Source organism: Mixophyes fleayi, chromosome 1 (genome assembly GCF_038048845.1).
Source record: "Mixophyes fleayi isolate aMixFle1 chromosome 1, aMixFle1.hap1, whole genome shotgun sequence".
NCBI lineage: Eukaryota > Metazoa > Chordata > Amphibia > Anura > Limnodynastidae > Mixophyes > Mixophyes fleayi.
In genome coordinates, this window is record NC_134402.1 from 93,511,279 (window position 1) to 93,533,684 (window position 22,406).

Consider the following 22,406-nt stretch of genomic DNA (forward strand, 5'->3'; position numbering starts at 1 on the left):
TGTTAAGTCTGTCTAGGAATATAGTTTAGATAGATATAGCTTAAGCTGGGTACACACAACACTGTTTTCGTACAATAATCGGCTCAAACAGCTGACATACGACCACTCGTTCAAAAGTCGGGTCAGTGTGTGCAGTGACACGATGGTCGAAAGTCTGCCCAAATGGATGATTGTCATCTCATTTGGTTGGTCGTACCGTTTAATATTTTCGTTCCAATCTCGTTTCCGCTGTGTAGTGTGTATAAACTTCCGACCGATCCACAACAGTGAGTACGAAATTACAGTCATTGCTCACGACAACATGGCTGTAAAAAGTCGCTAAAGGGACGTCCACTCTTCCTAAACAAGGCTAGTGTGTATGCAGTCCATGGACCGAGCGATCGGACCATCGATCGCATGTAAAATCGCTCGGCATAAAAAGTTGCTCGAAATTTCTGTAGTGTGTACCCAGCTTTAGATAGCGAGGGATTTTCACTATGCTAATTATCTAGCTATTCATCAAGGATCTGAGTAAATACATTGTGCTTCACTTTAGAATAAGCGGCAACTTTATTCCTCATTAATTGAATTGAAGTGTCTTACTGCACCATTTATATAGATTCTGATGTATTTTAGCCTATTATCAAGTGACACTAAATAACAAATAAGAATAGATATTAGCATAAACAAAGTTAGTACAGACGTTTTCTGAGATATACAGCCCAATCATATATATGATGGATTCCTACTTATTCCGACAAAGGGCTTCAAATACATATATAAAAATATAACAAAATAAATATTAAAAATAAAAAAAGAATGAGACAGACACATTGCCTGGTAAAACAGATATACGTTTATTAAGGATTGACATGTGAATGAAATGATCTTTATTACCTGATATTTGAGCATTTAATTGTCATTAATGAAACATAATAAAATATCTATATACTTACCATTATATAGAATACTTATGTCACGGCTGGGAAGTATATTACTACCTATTTTAGCAGGTTCTTTATTTGGTTATCATTTAGTGTTCATATATTAATATTTTGCCACAAGTTTTCTTTTTCTACCCTGGAATATGAAACATTCTAATTATATCTAAAATATATGTTTGTATTTTAATGTATTCTAATAAAGATTGAGATTTTATCACGACTTTATAGTCGTTTGAGTGCCTCAGAGAAAACACACTTTCTCTCTTTTGTTCTCATTATGCTTGATACTATTTGTGTTTGGATGCATACTTCCCTCTTTTAGATATAAACCAGTATAAAACACTGATACAGCTATATTTTCATAAATCTAAAGAAGATTAATGTCTTAGTTGGTGCGGTGTGGTCTATTCATTTACTCCTTCGCTTATGTCCGAATATAATATCATTTTAATTGAATCAATTATTTTAATTTAAAAAAAATCATCTGCTTTAAATGTAGTGTTATAACAACCAAGCTTAACTGACACATGGATACTTTAAGAACATAAAGATAGAACATTATTAAATTGAGTTTAATATGATACAGAAAGTCACAATTCTTAGAACATATAAGAAAGTATAACAAAATGACAAACACAAATACAATTGCAAGCAAGTTTGTTAAAATAAACAGAAATAAAAAAGAAACCAAAAATACACAAATTTTTTCATGGAAAATGCACCTGGGAAGGCTGGAAAATGGACAGAAACTCATTAGCCACTCTTGAAGTACTAACATTTTCTAGTAAATATCCAGCTGGTAGTTATAGTTGACCACTTGGATGTGACTTGTTTCACTGACCGCAAATATGTACAGCAATCCCATTAACTGCGGATTATAAAAATATTTATTTTGATGTATCTTTCCTACCAGAACTATTATAAGGCCATGTGAAGACCACATGATTCTGTGTAGACACATTGGGCCTGATTCATGTTCGGGCATAAGTCCATGTGTGTGCCATTCTTGCGTGAAATAGGTCTGCGCATTCTCAGAAAAAGACCTTACATTAATGAACGCAATTACATGCAATTCTTGTCCAAATGCAAATGACACTTACGACTATCAGGACAGAGTGACTTCCAACTTAATCATGTAGAAAATGGAGAAGGGTTCATTATTAAGGAAAGAAAATTGCACATTTAAGAAATAAGACCACTAGAGATGGCCTTGCTTGTGGCATTTTCTTTGAATAAAGGGTGGTTGAGAAAACTCTTTACAGACATGGGTATAGATCATTGCTGGGGAAGGAAGTTTTGACAAATTGAAATATGCAGACCCTATAGAAAGTAATATATGGGATAATTTGTTAATATATCATACAGATAGCAAGGCATGGGAAGTAGTGAATAGAAAACTTAAGTTAGGGTCATTCTGGATTGGAGTACAAAAGAAGACCAGCACGACAAAAGCTGTCTGCTTAATAATTCAGCAGAAAGAAAGGACTCCCAAACTAATGTTTTTATATGCTCATATCATAACACATTATTATATATACCATTTAGTCAAAAATGACTTTTAAAAATAATAAATTAGATTTTGCAATAAATGTTTTTAACAAGGCACTGCTGGTTTTTAGTGATCGAATAATATCCGGAGTTGTAAAATTTAAGGCAACAGTTTTGCTTTTGAGATCAGGTGAGTTAAATATATACTATTAATTATTTCATGATATTGAATAGCAATAGTTTTTTGACCACATGTGATGTACATCTTATATGAAATATTCTGATCTAGAGCTATTTGTTTATAGATATTTCTGTGAATGATGCATAAATTCCTTCTCTACCAACAGTCTTATAGAGAGTGGATGGATACTTTATTTATGTCACACTTATCAACTATATGATACAGACAGTTAATACATGTCTGTAGGTTATACAATACATCATATTTTTTTCATTGCCAGATAGAATTGCAGATATTGCCTCTTGCTAAGTTAAATGAGTTCTGACATATATTGCCATGAGGCAAATCACAGCACTTCTTATATACAGAGGAATTCCCCACTATCCTCGTAATGTGTTTTAGCAATTTGACAAATGAACACAGCATGATTCTAGAGATCCTTTCAACATGGGAATTTTCATGAAAGATTGATCTTTTTGCTATTTGCTGCCACATGAAAGGAACTATCACATCTTTGTTACTATACAAAAATATATATATAAAAAAGATAAATAATAATAAAAAATATTTTATGATATTATTTAACAATGCGAGTATACTTATTTTGCTCACTAACATTTGTTCTGATAAGCATCAAGGAATCATTCAATGTTTAATAGAACTAAACCTGAAAAAAATATTTTGATATAAAAGGGCACAACAAATAATCTTGCCTTTCTTAAATAGCCGAATAGCACTCACATCTTAGAAAATCATTTAGACAAAAAGAACAGGGCTCCCACAATTAGTGCTGCTGCCTCTCAGCTCTTGGGTCATGGGTTTGATTCTGACCAGAGCACTATCAACTTCAAAATTGTATGTTCTTCCCATGTGCAAGGATCCGGTCACCATGTTGAAATTTAATGTGTCTGTACTGGTTAGAACCTGGTAAAATAACTAAAAAGTCTGTTTCAATGGTTGACAAAACATGTACTAAACTATTTGATACATGATACAGATATCAATTGAATAAACTCCAATTGGAGCTGAACAAAAGGAGTCCCCATGGTGGTGATGCAATCTTAGGTGCAGTATTAAAGTGGTGACCACATTATGTTGTTCTTAATAATATGGTCAGTAATTTAACAAAAAAATGCTTTCTACAAAAACTTTACCCCAATATTGTCATAGCATACCTACACATTACTTCCTTGCATATGTGTGACATGGAATAGAATGTGTATTCTAAATAAGGTAGCAGTGCATCTGGAATCACGGGTTGGCCGTCCATGCTTTGCTAGATGATGTAATCACAAAAACTGTAACCATCATCAACCCACTGCCATCTGTTTTAATTAGAGATCATAATTATATAATATATATATTATAACAACTTGTGTAGTGTTGGCAGTGCTGACATCTATGAGTGTGTCCCCAGGAGGAAATTGCTACAGAGCAGTGGGCTTTGATATTTCATCAGTTAGAGCATTGGCTTGGAAACAGAACATGTGCTTTAAATGTGCCCCTGGTGGTATAACCACAACAGAAATGGCATCAGTGAGCTGAACACTAATATATGCATGTTTAATGTGAGTGTCATTAGATTCCAGAAAACCTTATTCATTCCATGATGAACAAAAAGCATGGAGGTCCCTCAGGCCTACCCTGAAGTTGGTATATATATATATATATATATATATATATATATATATATAGTACTTATCTCGTCAGAAACTTTTAGAGCACTAATGTGAGTTCTTATATCTGTGCAGAAGGGAAATAATTAAAAAATATTACAAAAAACATAACCGTTAAAGATAGTAACATTACACACTTATACACACATATATGTATGCCTTCTACTAATCACACAGGACCATTAACAACACTGTATTAATGCACATATCGCCACATTTCTTGTAATGTTCCATCTTCCTATGTAGTTTATACAACAGAATGTGCCCTTAGTTGAAATCTTCAAGTATTCCCTAGGAATACACCTCAAATAAAATTGATCACATTCTCAAACTACCTCTTGAAAAATCACGTTCATTCCCTAGTCTCGGTCTTCCTAACTGCAGAAAGGTTTGTTATGCCAAAAATACATCATTGTATACATCACATTGTATACATCACAGCACTAAAATTTTCAATATTCTTAAATAATTAAATTCTAGGAATTTGTACTGCATGTGAACATTCCAATGATATTATATTTTTAATTCTTGGCTTATTTTCTTTACAGACTCTTAATGTTTTAGCAGTGTTTACTCTCGAGACAATGCCTTTTCTCGTACATTCTTGTATTATTATTTTTATTATTATTATTACTATAGTCATTGATTTGTAAGACGCTATGATGCTCCACAGCAGCAGGCATTTGGGAAAACAAGGCATACATAAAACAGGGACGTACAAGGTAGACAAAATAAATGCAGACATAAAAACAAAAGGTAGAAGAGGCAAAAATAGAATTTTGTGTTTTAGTAGTGGTCATATGATATCTTGTATTATAGATGCACAATGACTGTTAATGAAATCAGACGTATTTTTCAGACTGACAAAGTAATAGAAGAAACAATGCAAAGAGAGTAAGTTGTTAGTACAGCATCATATTATCTATATTGCCATGTATGCTAGAAGAAAACAACTCCAAGGAAATGTTTGTGTCATATGGGAAAACATGATCTAAAAATTGCAGTTACACTTTTGTACTCTGTGAATGCGGTGGAATTATTAGAAATACATGTTTTGAATATTACCTTGACATGAGAAGCATGTTTAGCTACAGTATGATCACATTTTGTAATAGTCATGCATAATTACTGTCAGATGACTTTTGCTCTGTATATTTCTCACATAATGACAACAGTGCATTAGCAGACGGTCAAATAAGGCAGCGTTCTCAAAATGTTCCTGGCTATCAAGGTTAATTATCTGCAAATACAAAATGAGCATAGTATTATATGTCATGTCTGTTTAACAGCGGGCTATTAGAAGGCTATTAGGCACTATGCTGGGTGGATGCGCAGCAGCAAGTCATGGCAAATATATTTGTAAATTCAATTTTGTTATGAAATATTGGGACAGTAATGTCATAGAAAATAGACAGGCTTTGATAAAAAACAAAATGCTTAGGTTGATATTGCTTGGAAGTATTATTTTACCACATAAACTATTCATTTTAAATGTACTTTTTTTTGTAACAAGTGATGAAGTACTTGTAAATTAACAAAAGAAGGAAAACCTTTCTGGTTATATTCTACCATTTTATTACTGAATGAAATTTACATTTCTGTCAATTAATAATATGAGCTACTCTACACAAAGTAAAAAATTCACTACGTTCCTGTCGACAGCACTTGATAAAATGGTAATATTCACTTCCCCTGCCCCAGTAGTCCATTCATATATCGGTGTCAACTAAAACTCAAGGCTGTGTTCTACCCCCACCTTGATACAAGGAAGCGAACACAGAGATTTGCACTTTGAATGATAGTTTATCATCCCTAACCTCTACACATGACTTGAAGAATAGTTCAAACCATGTATAGAGGGGCTGAGCAACGATATAAAAGCGCACTTGCTGTGCTAGTTTCTGCTCAGTGAGGTAGAAAACACCAGCACCAGAAATGCCAAGAGGTAAGAATTACCACTTAAGTAGTTATAGCCTACAGACAGTACAATCATTTTTAACTAGGTATTTAGGTAGAGAAACCCATTAAGACTTATCAATGCTGTATTACTAGCTGACATATATATATATATATATATATATATATATATATATATATATATATATATATATATATATATGGATAATACTATTATTGTTAGTTTTTTTTATTTATTTGTAATTGATTTAGACTATGTTTGCTATTCAGTATTAGTGATTGTCTGAAATACTAGACTAATTTTGTGATTTAATGTTGATGGCGGAAATTAGGTCGCTAAATCATACAGCAGTGGTTTTCACAACGTTTAATATTTGCTTGTCATAGGAGATACGAATCAGGTACCTACACATTGATACTTTGCTCCACTACTCCACTTGGCTGTTCCATTTACTAAAGCCTTGAATACTTTTAAACTATCAAATATTCCACAGAATACTGTATTTACGAATCAAAGAGTACCTTTTTCAGGCATAGATTTCCAACTGAGCAACTTGCATACTCATATGATAATATAGCAGAGGTTATTACATTTTTAATTTGTCTTGTCAAAGTTGTATTGTTCAGTGTGAAACAAAAACCATCTCAGTTTACTGTGGTTTTTTTTCTATTGAAGGTTACTTTGGTCAGGAAGATGGACATGGATCTTGTGAAAATAAGTACTGTGGACTTGGAAGACACTGTATAATTAGTCGAGAAACTGGACAAGCGGAGTGTGCATGCATGGAACGGTGTAAACCTCATTACAAGCCTGTCTGCGGCTCAGATGGAGAATTCTATGAGAATCACTGTGAAGTTCATCGAGCAGCTTGCCAAAACAATAAAAAAATAATCATGGTTCACAATGAAGACTGTTTCTTCAAAGGTAAGATAATAACTCACAATGGTATTTATACACAAAGGGCCCAAGTCATTAAGGAGAGGAAAGCAAAAAAAAAGGATTAACTTTGCACTTTGGCAAAACCATGTTGCATTGGAGGGGAAGGTAAATTTAAAAAGTGGGGACAGATTTATAGTTGGGGGAAGGAATGTCCTAGATCAACTTTAAATTTCAGTGTAAAAATAAAGCTATCGAGTATTTGTGTGCTACATCATAAAAAAGCCAGAATTTTCTTTATGTGCAAAATAATTAACTAATTTGCACCCCATGCATTGTAACATAATTTGTCCAGGATCAAAATATACTCCTTTTTGCCTTGCTCTCCTTAATGACTCAGGCCCAAAATGGCTAATTTAAAAAATATCACATAAAACCCAAATGTGCTACACATAAACCCATAACAATCAATCAAACACTTACAATCAAATGTTTGTTTTCACTGGTCTAATTCTGCTAGTTTTGGGCTTACAATTCTATTTCTAGTGTCCTGTCTGGATCGTAATACAAAATGTAATAGAATTTTAAAGGGAAAAATAGCTATAAATATGTTTACTTTTATGTATCTACACACGTTGAATAAAACATGGCAATGAGCTAGTTTGCCCAGTGAAAATTTGACTGCACATTTGCATCTTTTACTGTTGCTCTCAAGCTAAAAGATGATGTAAAAGTCATCAGCTCTGCTGGTACAGTGCCCCCGGTGACCAAGTAGAGATTATTACATATGTACAATACTCTTTTACTTAGTAATCTCTCAACCCTTTTATCATCAGCAAAAACAGCTATTCAATGAGTTTTATTTTAAAATAGCAGGACTGTTACTGCATAAAGTAATGAATCTAAATATATAGAAGAAGTTTGTTTGTTTGTTGGTGAATATCTTCCACAGCTTTCAATGTAAAGCTGCCAAATGTTACATTGTTATTTAGTATCGAAAAAGTAACCTATTACACCACATAGCGACACCGCAACAATGTGACAAAGTGACAGAGCGGCAAATATTAAAAATATCATATTTTGGTTGTAAACAATTGTTTGACTACTTTATTATTATTATTATTATTATTAATTTTTATTTATAAGGCGCCACAAGGCGTCCGCAGCACCGTACAGGGACAAACAAACTACAATACAATGGGAGACAGCACATTACAGTAAACAGTAAGCACAGTAACTCAGTAAGCTCAATGCACAGCTAGAGAGGGCGGGGAAGGGGAAGGGAGGATCCGCAAGCGACGGGGCCCAAGAAGGAGGGCGCGGAAGACAGGGAGACCCCAAGGGGGGAGGAGGGAGCGAGAGTGGAGGTGGGGTGGAGAACCCTCGAGGAGGAGATCTAAGTAGCTGGAGAGTAGTGTTAGAAGTGGTGGAAACAGGAGGAGAGATTGCCCTGCTCAGAGGTGCATACAATCTAAGGGGAGGGGTGGACAGACAGAGAGACGCAGGGGAGAGAGGGAGAGTAGGGGGACGGAGGCAGAAGATAAGGTAGGAAGTTAAGTGGGAGACAGAAAGGCTTTAAGAAAAAGGTGGGTTTTTAGGGCCCGTTTGAAACTGGACAGATTAGGGGAAGTTCTGATGGAGGGAGGGAGCTTGTTCCAGTGGAGGGGGGCAGCGCGGGCGAAGTCTTGGATACGCGTGTGGGAGGAGGTTATAAGGGGGGAAGAGAGGCGACGGTCAGAGGCAGAATGGAGAGGGCGGGATGAGCATGAATAGAGAGGAGGGTGGAGATGTAGGGCGCAGTGGAGTTGGCGAGGGCCTTGTAGGTGAGTGTGAGGAGCTTAAAGAGGATTCAGAAGGGGAATGGGAGCCAGTAAAGGGCTAGGTAGAGGGGGGAGACAAAAGAGGAGCGGGTAGAAAGGAAAATAAGCCTAGTGGCAGCGTTAAGACCAGATCAAAGGGGATCGAGATGAGAGTGGGGGAGGCCAGTGAGGAGGAGGTTGCAGTAGTCCAGGCGGAAGATGATCAGAGAGTGGATAAGGCATTTGGTGGCATCTTGGGAGAGGAAGGGCCGGATGCGAGCAATGTTACGCAGCTGGAAGCGGCAGGATTTAGCAAGAGAGAGGATGTGGGGGCCAAAGGAGAGAGAGGAGTCGAGGATGACACCAAGGCAGCGAAGTTGGGGGACAGGGGAGATAGAGGTGTTGTCGACAGTGATGGAGAGGTCAGAAGGGGATGAGGTATGAGAGGGAGGAAAAACTATGAGCTCAGTTTTGGCAAGGTTAAGTTTGAGGAATCGAGAGGACATCCAGGAGGAGATGGCAGAGAGGCAGGTGGACACCCTAGAGAGGAGGGAGGGAGAGAGATCAGGAGATGAGAGGTATAGTTGAGTGTCATCAGCGTAAAGGTGGTAGCTGAAGCCGAAGGAGCTGATGAGTTCACCCAGGGGGGAGGTGTATAGAGAAAAGAGTAAGGGTCCCAGAACAGAGCTCTGAGGGACCCCGACTGGAAGGGTGGACGGGGGAGAGAGAGATCCAGAGGTGATGATAGAGAAGGATCGGTGAGTAAGGTAAGAGGTGAACCAGGACAGGACTTGGCCGGAGAGGCTGAAAGACTGGAGGGTGTGAAGGAGGAGGGGGTGGTCAATGGTGTCGAAGGCTGCAGAGAGGTCAAGGAGGATGAGAAGGGAGAAGTGGCCCCTGGCTTTAGCAGAGAGGAGGTCATTGGTGACTTTAGCCAGGGCAGTTTCAGTGGAGTGGAGTGGAGGGGGCGGAAACCAGACTGGAGAGGATCAAGGAGGGAGTATTCAGAAAGGTAGGAGGTGAGACGGCTGCAGACGAGCCTCTCAAGAATTTTGGAGGCAAAAGGGAGAAGAGATATGGGGTGAAAGTTCGAGAGAGAAGTGGGGTCGAGATTAGGTTTCTTAAGAATGGGGGATACGAGAGCATGTTTGAAGGAGGAGGGGAAGATGCCAGTGGAGAGGGAGAGATTAAAGAGGTGAGCAAGGTGGGAGCAGGTGGTGGGGGAAAGGGAGTGAAGAAGGTGGGAGGGGATGGGATCCAGGGGACAGGTTGAGGGGGGGAGGATGAAATGAGAGAGTGGACTTCCTCGCCGGTGGTGGGGCGGAAGGAGTGGAGGGGAAGGTGGTTGGGGGGGAGAACGGAAGAGTGGGAAGGGTGGAAGAGAGAGTGGAGGAGGAGATTTCAAGTTGGATGGCATCGATTTTAGAGGAGAAGAAGGAGGCAAAATCGAGGGCAGTCAGGGAGGAGGGGGGGGAGGGGAGGGGGCCAGGAGAGTGCTGAAGGTGGCGAAGAGGCGGCGGGGGTTAGAGGACTGGGAAGAGATGAGGAATTTAAAGAAAGATTGTTTAGCGAGTGAGAGGGCAGAGCTGTAGGATGATAGGATGAATTTAAAGTGGAGGAAGTCAGCCAGGGAGCGGGATTTTCTCCAGTGACGTTCGGTGGTACAGGAGCATTTTTGGAAGAAGCGGGTAAATTTGGAGTGCCAGGGTTGGGGTTTGGAGCAGCGGGGGTGGACGGAGTGGGCAGGGGCGACCGCGTCCAGAGCTGAAGTGAGGGTGTGATTGTAGAGGGAGACCGCCTGGTTGGGGCAGGCCTGGGAGGAAAGGGGAGAAAGGAGGGTATCGAGAGAGGAGGACAGAGAGGCAGGGTCAAGAGCGTCGAGGTTGCGTATGGACAGAGTAGGTTTGGGCAGGGGGAGGGGAGCAGGAGAAGAGGAGAGAGAGAAGGAGAGGAGATGGTGGTCTGATAGAGGAAAGGGAGAGATGGAGAAGTCGGAGAGACTACATAGGCCGGAGAAGACAAGATCAAGGGAGTGACCAAGGCAGTAGGTAGAGGAGGAGGTCCATTGGGTGAGACCAAGGGAGGAAGAGAGGGTGAGCAGTTTGCTGGAAGCAGGGTAGGTGGGGTTGTCGATGGGGATGTTAAAGTCACCGAGTATGATCGAGGGGAGATCGGAGGAGAGGTGGTGAGGAAGCCAGCTAGCAAAGTTGTCAAGGAAGAGGAAGGTGGGGCCAGGGGGGCTGTAGATGACAGCGACACGGAGGTGGATGGGGTAGAAGAGGCGGATAAAGTGAGCTTCAAAGGAGGAGAAGGAGAGGGAGGGTTCAGGGGGAATGACACGAAAAGTACAGGTGGAGGAGAGGAGGAGGCCAACTCCACTGCCTGGGCGAGCACCAGGCCTGGCAGAGTGGGTGAAGGAGAGGCCACCATAGGAGAGGGCTGCGGGGGAAGTAGTATCAGAATCGGAGAGCCAGGTTTCAGTAACGGCAAGAAGGTTAAAGGAGTTGGATAGAAAGAGGTCGTGGATCGCAGTCAGCTTGTTGCGGACGGATCTGGCATTCCAGAGGGCACAGAAGAAAGGGTGAGAGGAGAGGTTGGAAATGGGGATGAGGTTAGCAAGATGAGCAGCGCGCGGAGGAGGGCAGGGAGGAACGGGAGAGGTAGGGCGGGGGAGAGTATGGGTATGGAGTGAGAGCAGGGAGGCATAGTAGGAAGAGAGAGTAACAGAACAGTGAGATAGTGGGGACAGTGAAAAACAGGTACTTGATCGAAACCTCGCCACAAGACATAATGACAATGCACCAAAGTAACAAATCTTATTTTCTAAATAGCATTTTTGGTCTATTTAGCAAATAATTTACTAATATAAAAAAACTGGTACACATTACAAATCGGACCCGCGCAACGGCTGGTGACCCTGCTAGTAATAGAATAATTGCTGGCTACCAACCACATGCTAAAAACTACTGGGACTCTTTCAGACTTCCCTGGGCTGAACAATGCTGGGACCCCTGGACTGGCAAAATTACCACCTGAATGGACTCATTATAACGGACCAGGTCCTTAAGACCCAGGGGCAAATGCAGTGTTTCTAGAGGGGAGTTCCATGCTATGCCAGAGTGTATGTAAGGGGCATGGCTATCATTTGAGGCAGTGCTAGGCTGCTCTCCAACTCTTCCCATCCCCTTCAAATATTTAGGCAATTGTAGCCAACTGTCCTGATTCTGGTGGGGCAGTCCCAATTTTGTGTGACTGTCCGGCTCAGTTAGCACTTTTCCTGACTGCAAGGGTATTTGGAAGGAATGTCCTACTTCACAATGTACTGCTTATTAAGGGTGAGCTGCTTTCATCTAACAGTAATGCACACAGCTAGACCTTAACTAGCAATAAAGTGTAAAGTGTAACATACCTCCAAACTATCATTGCAGTCTGGAAAAGTCCTGACTAAGCGGGACAGTGACACAAAATTGGGACTACCACACTAGAATCAGAACAATTGGAAGACTGTGCTGATCTCTCCTGTCTGTTCTTGAGGCTACCAGTTGTTGCCCGTGTCTTAAGCTGAGTTGCTGTTTGTCTGGATCCTGGAATGTTGGGGCCCTGTTCGGGAAAAAAGGGACAGGTAGATAAAATATGGAAAGTCTAGCAGTGAGTGAACCATTTAAGTTTCCCTCTTCCAACCAGTATCAACATTAAATTATTAGCACCTATGTTTAACAAATAGGCCTCCCTACTGAAACCAGTGATGACATAAAATGAATAAATAGACCTATTTCCTCCCTATCAATTTAATAAAAAGACCTGTTTAACCCAATTAGCCCCTTCATTAAATTAATAGCATTCAGAATAAATAGATAGAACTACTTTCCCCCCAACATACCCTGACATTAAATGAATGGTACACACATTTAATAAATACATCTATGCTCCCCCAAACAGCTCGATTGTTACATAATTACAAATACAATTTAATTACTAGACCAATTTCTCCCCCAAATTGCCCCAATATTAAATAATTGGTATTTACAAATAATAAAAAGTCCTACTTCTCCCTAAACTCAGTTCCACATTAAATTAATAGCCTGCAAACCACCCTAACATTATTAAATAATGCCATCACATCACTTTAAAGTAATACTCGACATTAATAAATGAAATCGTCCTCATCATCCAAAAAATTTACAACCACAAATAAATGAATATGATTATCACCCACCCTCACCATTAAATTAATTCCCAGCCTCCATCTCAATTACAGTAAGAACCCTCCCCCACACTTACCTTCTACTATACTGTATACTGTAATTTTCAGAGGCAGTCTCTTCTGTCTGACTCTATTTCCTGCCCACTACATGATGCCAACCCCAGAAAATAAGAGGGTGCAACGTATAGTGTAGAGGTGAGCGTGGATCGGATCTGTGCATTTATGGCAGTGAATTGGCTGGACCCAAGGGAAGGACCAGTATGTCAATGAGTAATGGACAGAGTGGTGGTTTCCGGCAAATGGAATCTCTCCCTAGGTGCACAACTGAGACCCCTGCCCTTTATAACAAAAGAGTACAAATAAGAAAACACACATACGATGTTCACATAAACTGTAATGAAAAAACCCATCATATGCCAATTACCAGCTTATTAAATGCTAAATATTTTTTATTCCTTGACATGTATATATATATATATATATATATATATATACAGAGAGAGAGAGAGAGAGAGCGTGAGAGTGAGGGTGTCATGGGCACACTTCTACTTTTCTTTTTTGCTGATGGATGGGGAAGTACTTTACATCATAGAGTTTAACACACTTTCTTGCTTTCTTGTGACCCTATTGCTAAATTAGCGGAGGTCGGCTATCTAGACACTGGCTAACTTATTTAACATCAGTCACACTGAACATTGAAAACAGACATGTTTAAATACTTTACACTCCTCTCATAGCCCTAGCTTAATAGACAGGGGACACTCCCACCTTGCCTTTAAAATGAGTTCTCATCAGGTGTTCTGCTTGATTAGCCTAAGTGCAGACACACCCTGTCAGCCTGCTGTTAGCTGAGGAAAAAGACACTTTCAAACCATTTCAAAATATATAAGTTAAATCAGACTGTTTACTATTATTTTATGACACATATGTCCTCCACCAGTATCTCTTTAACCTAAGTGCACTACCTAAATACCTAACTCCTCTCTTTAAAGCCTGTGGAAAACCACTCCATTTGTCACTATGTATCCATCAGTATCTCTGTAACCTAAGTGCACTACCTAAATATCTAACTCCACTCTTTGAAGCCTGTGGCAAACCACTCCATTTGTCACTATATATATATATATATATATATATATATATATATATATATATATATATATATATGTTTTCTATATCTAACATCAGAATGGGAAATATGTTTAACATTTTAGACTCACTCTGCTAGTGACAAATAAGATCAAAAAAGGAAGTGAGCACTAATGGATGTTTAAAAATTAAGTAAAGTGAACATGACAAACTGATGCATCTAACAGAAATATAAATATACTGAAGGAATTCCACAATTTTTAAATGGAGAAGCTGACATTAAGTACTGAAATAAATAAAGTGCTAATATAGAGCTAAATGAATGCTTTTATCCATATGAGGACTGAGCACATCTCAGGGGTTTTGTTTATGAGAAATTACTTAAAAATATCCCCTTTCTTTTTCACATTGCATTATTATTATTATTATTATTATTATTATTATTATTACAGAATCAGGGGTTAATAACTTGAAATCTAAAAAGATAAGTAACTGTGACCTACTGACATGTAAGTAACTTAGGGGTGAATGATGAGACCTATGGAATATGATTGTAATTGATGATATGTGGTATTTCCCCGCTACAGTTCAAATTAGCATGTCAGATAAGTATGGGTTAATCTCCGATCTTGGGGTTCATATAGGGAATGTATACATCAAAGCACTACCTTACATAATGCATATTTGTGATGCCTGCTGTATATATTCATTTTCAGCACAATGAGCTACAACATAGATGTTAATGTAAATATTAGTCTGCACTCTTTATATATTCATGTTCAGCACAATAAGCTACATCATAGATGTTGAATATAAATATTGAAACTAGATAAATTATCTATCTTCCTAAGATATTTCGATTTATTTCAATATTTATGTTTTATATGTGTCTCTTCATAAAATAATGTTGTGCTTATTAGATTGGTCATTATGTTTTTATTATGTTCTGGTTCATTTTTTAATAGAAATGTGAATGGAGTGAATGCCATGAATATGGTTGTAAGAGCACTTAGCATACACACATTCCTATTTCTGTGACCTAACAGGGAAGGGTGTCTATGGACAGTTGCCAATTTTTATTTGGAATATATTTGATTAAAAATTGCCATTTAATAGGGATCAAACTGCTATTAAATATACCTGGGGTTTTGTTTGCTGATTTTATTTTAGAAGCTTGTTTGCAATTTGCATTTATGTGTGTTATATTATTATAATTTGTATGCACTGCTTTGTGACTTTCTTTGTCATATTAAACTTCATTTGAACAGTGCAGGTTAGTTTGGTTGTTATAAATGCTGCATAACTAAATACAGTGAATTTTCTGGTTTAGAAAAACACTTATTTACTTTGTGATTGTATTGTGAAATAATTCAGGGAGTGAAAAAAAAGTGAAAAAAGAGTTCCTCAAAGTATTAGTTTAGGAACCAAAAAGTAAGCTTAGGAACCATAAAGTACTGGATACAAATAGAGCATAGGAGAAGGCATTTTGGGGGATTTAAGTAATTTCTTAGAGAAGGCAGGGGGGTTTGTATTGGCTAACCCTTGGGTGTAGTAGAATTTATCGGCACTTTAAATGCCGACACAGTTCACAACTACAAAACAATACCGGTCACGTCACTTGTAATGTTCTGACTGAAAGCTGTGCTTTTAAAGTGGCAATGGCCTGACCCACTGCCTGTTTAATGTACTCCAGGTGGTCCATCTGGCCATTGCCGTTTTCAGTCTGGCCATTCGAAGTGACGTGATTTGTTATTGTAGATGTTTGGAAAAGTTGCACTTTACATGTGGAGGTAATTACACCTGCAGGAAATAGTGCCTGTCTGTTATATGGCAAGTAGATATTTTTAGCTTGTTGTTGTTATGGTAATCAGTATTTTTTTGTAGTTGTAAACTGTATTGGCATTTAAAGTGTCAATTTAATGACTACCACCGAACCCTTACACACCCATGTCATGCCTAGTTACTTATACAACCTACAACTTGGTGGCAGATTCATGAAGCGCATTTGCAAGTCATAGAAGCCTTGAGTCATCCTATGAAATCAAGCATGCCTCATCTTCTTTTGTCCTCTACAATATAGGTCAATGAAAATGTCTCCATCCATATTTCCACCTCAAACTGTAACATTGACTAAACAGCTGATTTATTCAGCAATTACTCGAAATTCAGTATGGTGTCCTCCTGGCTGCAAAGATAAATAGCTTTTAAACCTTCAGATAGTTATTAAGTCTATTACTTAATAAACAGACTATATTGCAGTATGCACATGTAAATGTTAAGGTTAGAGGTGGGTTGGACCTGATCAGTGAGTTTATGCTGCTGTTGTTTATGTTCTCTTGTCCAGATGATATCTGTTTCATATTGTGCTGTCCCATCATGGACAATCCTTCTCCAGTTTATTGCCATTTTTTCCCAGTTGGTAAAGGTGACATGACATTTTTAAGAAAATCATCATCATTTATTTATATAGCGCCAACATATTCTGTAAGCGCTTTACAATTGGAGACAAACATAGTAAATTAATAAACAAACTGGGTAAAACAGACAAAGAGGTGAGAAGCCCCTGCTCGCAAAGACAATATTAGTGTAATTGTTGAATCACTTTTTGTCCTCCTGGAGTATATTGTCCCTCTTTTTTTTGCCCATATAAAACTTCTTTTGTAAGGCTGATATTAGGAATCTGGATAAAGTGACCATTGTTGATGCATGATCCATCACCGATGCTTCATGACTATTGTTGCAACAGTCACAGGTTTAGCTTCCTCTAAAATGCAGTTAATCTTTCCTCTATTCCCATTTAATCTGTATAATATTTTGTATGCCCCTCTGATAGTGCATTAACATGCCTTTATCGTCCGGGTCTCTGCCACATGTAATACATAAAGACCAGAGTTGGAATTAACAAACAAAAGGCACTCCAGTCCAATAGTGTATACTAAAAATTATTTTACATTGTATTTATCAATTTGTAATATCTTAGAGAAACATCATATATATGTACCTTAATTGGCATATAGCCTTTTACAAAAAAGAGAGTAGCGAAGTATTAAAAAAAATAGAAAGAAATGTGGTTGAAGTATGGAAAATGTGAATTAAAACAAAGACCCTTCCATAGCAGCCACACTTAGACCAGAGACAAAGATTGTTACTTGTCTCATAATATGAGACTTTAATGAATAACTAGTCACATGTTCATAATATCAAATTTCACATCAAATGTAGGTGATGTCATTATATGAACAAATTAATTGTTATAATTGCCACAAAAGACAGAAGTCTCACATTGCATCTGGTTATCTCATCAATTATTGAGATTATATAGATATATGTACTCCATGAAACCTACTAGTAAGTTCTAACTACCAGTGTTCCAAATGCTATGTGTCTGGAATTATAGTACAGAATGTATGAGAGTTCATGTAACGGATATGATATCATTATGCTGGAGTCACAAGATCAGTTTGTCTATCATCTTATCATTAGGATAGTCAGGGAACACTCTCATAAGCATGCCTGTTGCAATATATACCTATATCTCAGCAACGATAACTATCCCTTATATTTATCATGTAGCATGCTGAAATTGTGTTCCATTCATACCACCACATACATACACTGGTAGATTGCAACAGCGTGTTCACAGTAAAAATTTTTATAATAATCTCACAACTAAATAAATGAACATGCCATCCTATCTGATGGGTTATAGTGCAATCTTATTTAAGGTTTCAAGTGCTATATTGTTAGATTGAAGCCAGTCCAAATATAGGTTTCAATATGAGAATCAGCCAGCAATGCTGATGGATGCAGCTACATCGCCGCTGTCGGCTGCTACTTAATGGTCTGAAGTCAATGGCGTCAATGCGCCCAACGTACGTTTTGCCTTACGCTTTGTCTAGCGGTAACCAGAGTAACGGAACCAGGATCCTTTTATAGTAGCAATCACCAATCATGGCCAAATCACCTTTGACAAGTATTTAATGTAACCAGTAAACGCTTGAGAGATGTTTGATACAAATACATGTTGATATGTATTAATGATCTATCAACCAAATGACAATGTTGTGAATATTGTATTATTAAACGGCAAGAGTTATATTGCAGTGAAAAATTAAATCAAAATGAATTTCTTAAATAATAATTTAATATATGTTAAAAATTATATAAATAATCAATATTTTTTCCATTACATTAGTGCAGCATACCCAACCATATGTTGTAAATGTGTAATAGTGATGAAGAACAGTGCATGAATGACAAAGGTAAACATCAGTGATTAAATTAATCATGTGCATGGGAATGAATTAAGGAATAGTGTAAATAAGTAAGAATAAATGTGAGAATAAATGAACCAAATGTGCCTAGGCAGTGATTAAATAGAAAAGTGATGTGTATAAAGGGATAAATAAATATCCAAAATAACAATGCACCACAATCAAAAAATGAAAAACCATACATGTTCATAGTGTAAAAAAAATGTGATAGTCACTCTGCCACATATAGCAGGCTAGGAATGACTACAGCTTTCCAAACAATTAACTTTGTTCTGATGAAAGAGAGCTCATGATAGTGTATGTCATAAGCCCTTTATAAAGGTGACACAGGAGCACTTAAACAGCTGTAGGGTATCTTATGGTATACACTATCATCATGAGCTCTGTTCCATCAGTACCAGCACAAGATGAGTATATTTTGAAATAATTATGCTGCTGAATTGTCTTTTTTTGACTTGCTGCTCAATTGTATTCTGTTGACTTGCCGCTATGGATAGTATAATGGAACAGTTTCATTTTGGACTTTAAAAACAAGAATAAAGTTTATTTTTATACGGAGTGCTGGTTTTCAGTCTTGTTTGGACAGGAATATATATTAGGGGTGAGCAGTTCAGGTTCAGAGTAGATACAAAACACAACTTGATTCTTCGCGCCAAAATCGGATCTGAAAAGTAGGCAAAACGTAAATTCAAGGACAATATGAAACCAAAACTCTTCTTATACTGGAAGTGGGCTATTATACTTCTGGTTAATACATTCCAAGTTGGAATGCATACCACCAGAGAGGGCCGCTTAAGGGCTGAAGAGAGAGAGAGAGACATTTACTTACAAGAGTTTGAAGCTTCAACCCTTAAGTCCGTCCTGCAGTGGAATGCATGTGCTTTCCACTGACAGGAAGTTCGGCATTTGGAACGCAAGTTAAAGGGTTGAAGTCTCTCTCTCTCTCATGTTTGTTTGAGAGACAATGATAACATATCACAATTTTTGTCACAATATATTAAACTCACTTAAACCTACACATATTAACTGCATAAAATATTATAATACCTATTGCTATATATTTTTTCCCATACTTTAAATGGTCATTAGGGCAGAAAGCCGGTTGTTAATTTTTTGGAATCCCACTACTGTGTGTGTGTGCATATCTAATATATAAAAGCCTAGCGACGTGTGTTAGTGTGTGTGTGTGTGTGGAAAAAACTACCGGGTGACAGAGTGCTCAAGCTGCAGCGCCACCTGCTGGGCGGAGTTATATACTACACTGACCTACTAAATTCTTAGCATTATCTAATATATCAAAGCCTAGCGGCGTGTATGTGTGTGGCGATGAAGATGACAAGAACCTTTTTAACACCTTAAATAGCTTGATTTGACTAGAATGCATGAGTATCATGCACGGGTTAACTTGTGTGTGTATATATATATATATATATATATATATAAGAATTTTTTCAGTAAAGTGCTAGACACACCCACATTAGGTTGGCCACACCCACTTGTCAAATTCCACTCCCACTTAGATGGGGGGCGCCGTTGCCCTGTCTCGCCCAGGGCTCCAAAATTTCTAGCTACGGCACTGCAAAGGAGCCATTGCCTCAAATATTTTGTAATGATATGCAGACTATCACCCTTTGATGCATCATGAGCTGCAGATGAAGGCAATCTGGGATTGCATAAGAAGTCAGATAACTTATAACGACTTATAATGTGAGATATGGAATTGAATTATAAGAAAATGGAAGTAGAAATGGTGATTGTATTTAGTAAACTGCCATGTATTTTTGCAGCTACTCTGTCCCTAATTTTAGCCAGCCAGCTCGCTGCAGACTTTGGCCAAAATTAGAGAAAATTTGGGCAGCTGTGAAGAGATCATTGGAAAATAGACTGTAAATTAATGTTAATGATATAAATTTTAAAATTGTAGAAAAACAGATCAAAATCAGATAATTTTACCTCTTTTTCACAAATTAAAACCAGATCCATAACCAAAACCTTTCAGGATTTGTGGGTAAAACCTGTAACAAAACCAAAACACATAGGCATTTTAGAACCAAAACCAAATCCCAAACCTATCTACCAAATATGCAAGTTAGTCTTCATGCAGTTATTGACACTCACTCATTCAATCTGTCGATAGAACGGCCCGAGGGATACATGTCATAATAGATTGACAGCAGACTCAGACTAGCTTGTGTATTGCTGTCAATGAACAATGCCTGTATGCAGAGAATCAGAGAAAGTGTATGTGTGAGATATGTACTTTCTGTAGGTTTATGGGACGTATAGCTTCTAGGGAGGAAGCTGAGATTTCTTGGTAATGATGTGCCACAGTATGTAAAACCTGCCTCACAGGCAGCACATTTGAACTGATTGCATAAATGTGTGACAATTAGGAGACCTCTTCAGGCTTCTAAAAATAAATTTAAATGTGTAAAGCAAATGTGAAAAAAAAGCAATCAATAGGTTATTTAGAATATGATAATAACGTTGTATCTGAGAAAAAAAGACTGCAAATATTTTTTTTTTACTTTATTAACCAGCACATCTAAGACTGTTTGGCTTTACAAAGTTCTGCTGCTTTCAGACATACTGATAAGGAAAATTTCTATTAATCAGTAGGGCTATATAAATGGTTATTTACAATTATTACATGGTGGATATTCATTCCATTAATTGTGTATCTATACTTTATAAGTTGGTTATATATCATGTTTGTTGCATATTATCTCCTCTGTATGTAACCATAATTGATGTTACAGTATACTTTGTGTTAATAACAATGGTTAGGCATCTCATTTAAGATGATATTAAGGGGTCTTTTTATCAAGACCCTGCGATTGTGCCAATCGTAATGATAGAAAAACTTTGGCTGCACAACTTATTAACAGACGTTCGCTTGCAATACTGGATGGCAGATGTAAAAAAAATACTTAATACTCCCCAGACCAGTCTGAGGTCAATCTGTGCATACACGAGCTGAGTTGTTGGCTCGTGAATCTGCAATGGAACTGGAAGCCTGGACTTGAGTTTCCAGTTCCAGATTCAATAATGAAAAAATAATAAAGTTGTTCATAAGAAAATGTAAAAAATTAGAAAAAAAATACTTTTTAAAAAAAAAATGAAAAAAAAATGCTGAAATTAGGCTGTTACAATCAATCAAAAAAACAGTAAGGAAGCAGGCAGTGCTGTCAACTGAAGTGAGACTGTTCTTTACAGATGGATTTATTATAGATTTATTTATGGTTAAACAATATTGTACACATTTATACAACATGGAAAAAAGACAGAATAGTTGAACTATTTATCAGTAAACTCATTTGAGAAGTAGTTTCTTCATTCTCCATTAAATAACATACAGAATATTATATATAATTTTAAACTTGTCCTGTACATTGTGTTAGAAATATATATACATCTCAGCAAAATCAGTATGTGTTTCTATGCTTTTTACTTTCAGCCATAAAATTGTTTTAATTAGTAAAATTGTGAATTGTTACCAGTAAATCACAATATTTGTCACATTAGTAGCTTTGAAGCTCAACAAAGTGGTAAAACAGACGTGCTTTTTATAAGTGAATTAAATGTTTATTATAGAATTGTATTTCCCAAATAAAATAAAAAAAACCTTCCACTGCAGACTGCATGCAATATAGGCTTTACTGGGTGATTAAAAGAAATAATGGATGCAGTCCTGTTATTTTGTGTGTATGATTGCACATAGTCTAAAATAAGATGCAAAAAAATAGCTTCAGTAACATTACTTAGAATTCATTTGCAACTGTAAGCTTTGATAAAAACCCATGGGCATATTTAAGAGAGGAAGGTAAAGTTTAATAATGGCAGCTGTTCAAAACTCACCAAGATAAGTGTCAAGCATTATTCAAATGATTGGCAAGAAAAAAATGCCTTATGTGGATGCAAAATACATTTTTACCACCAAGGGAATAAAGAGATTTCTATTTTTGTTATAAATAACTT

At 37.5% G+C, this 22,406-nt stretch overlaps 1 protein-coding gene across 2 annotated transcripts in view; it reads left to right on the top strand.

The window, feature by feature from the left end:
• Positions 1-22,406, top strand: part of FSTL5 (follistatin like 5) — a 497,380-nt gene that overhangs the window by 205,263 nt on the left and 269,711 nt on the right. For both annotated transcript variants that reach the window (XM_075198057.1, XM_075198064.1), the window contains exon 4: positions 6,862-7,110. In XM_075198057.1, the coding sequence (XP_075054158.1) occupies positions 6,862-7,110 (249 nt within the window). The remainder of the gene's footprint in view (positions 1-6,861; positions 7,111-22,406) is intronic.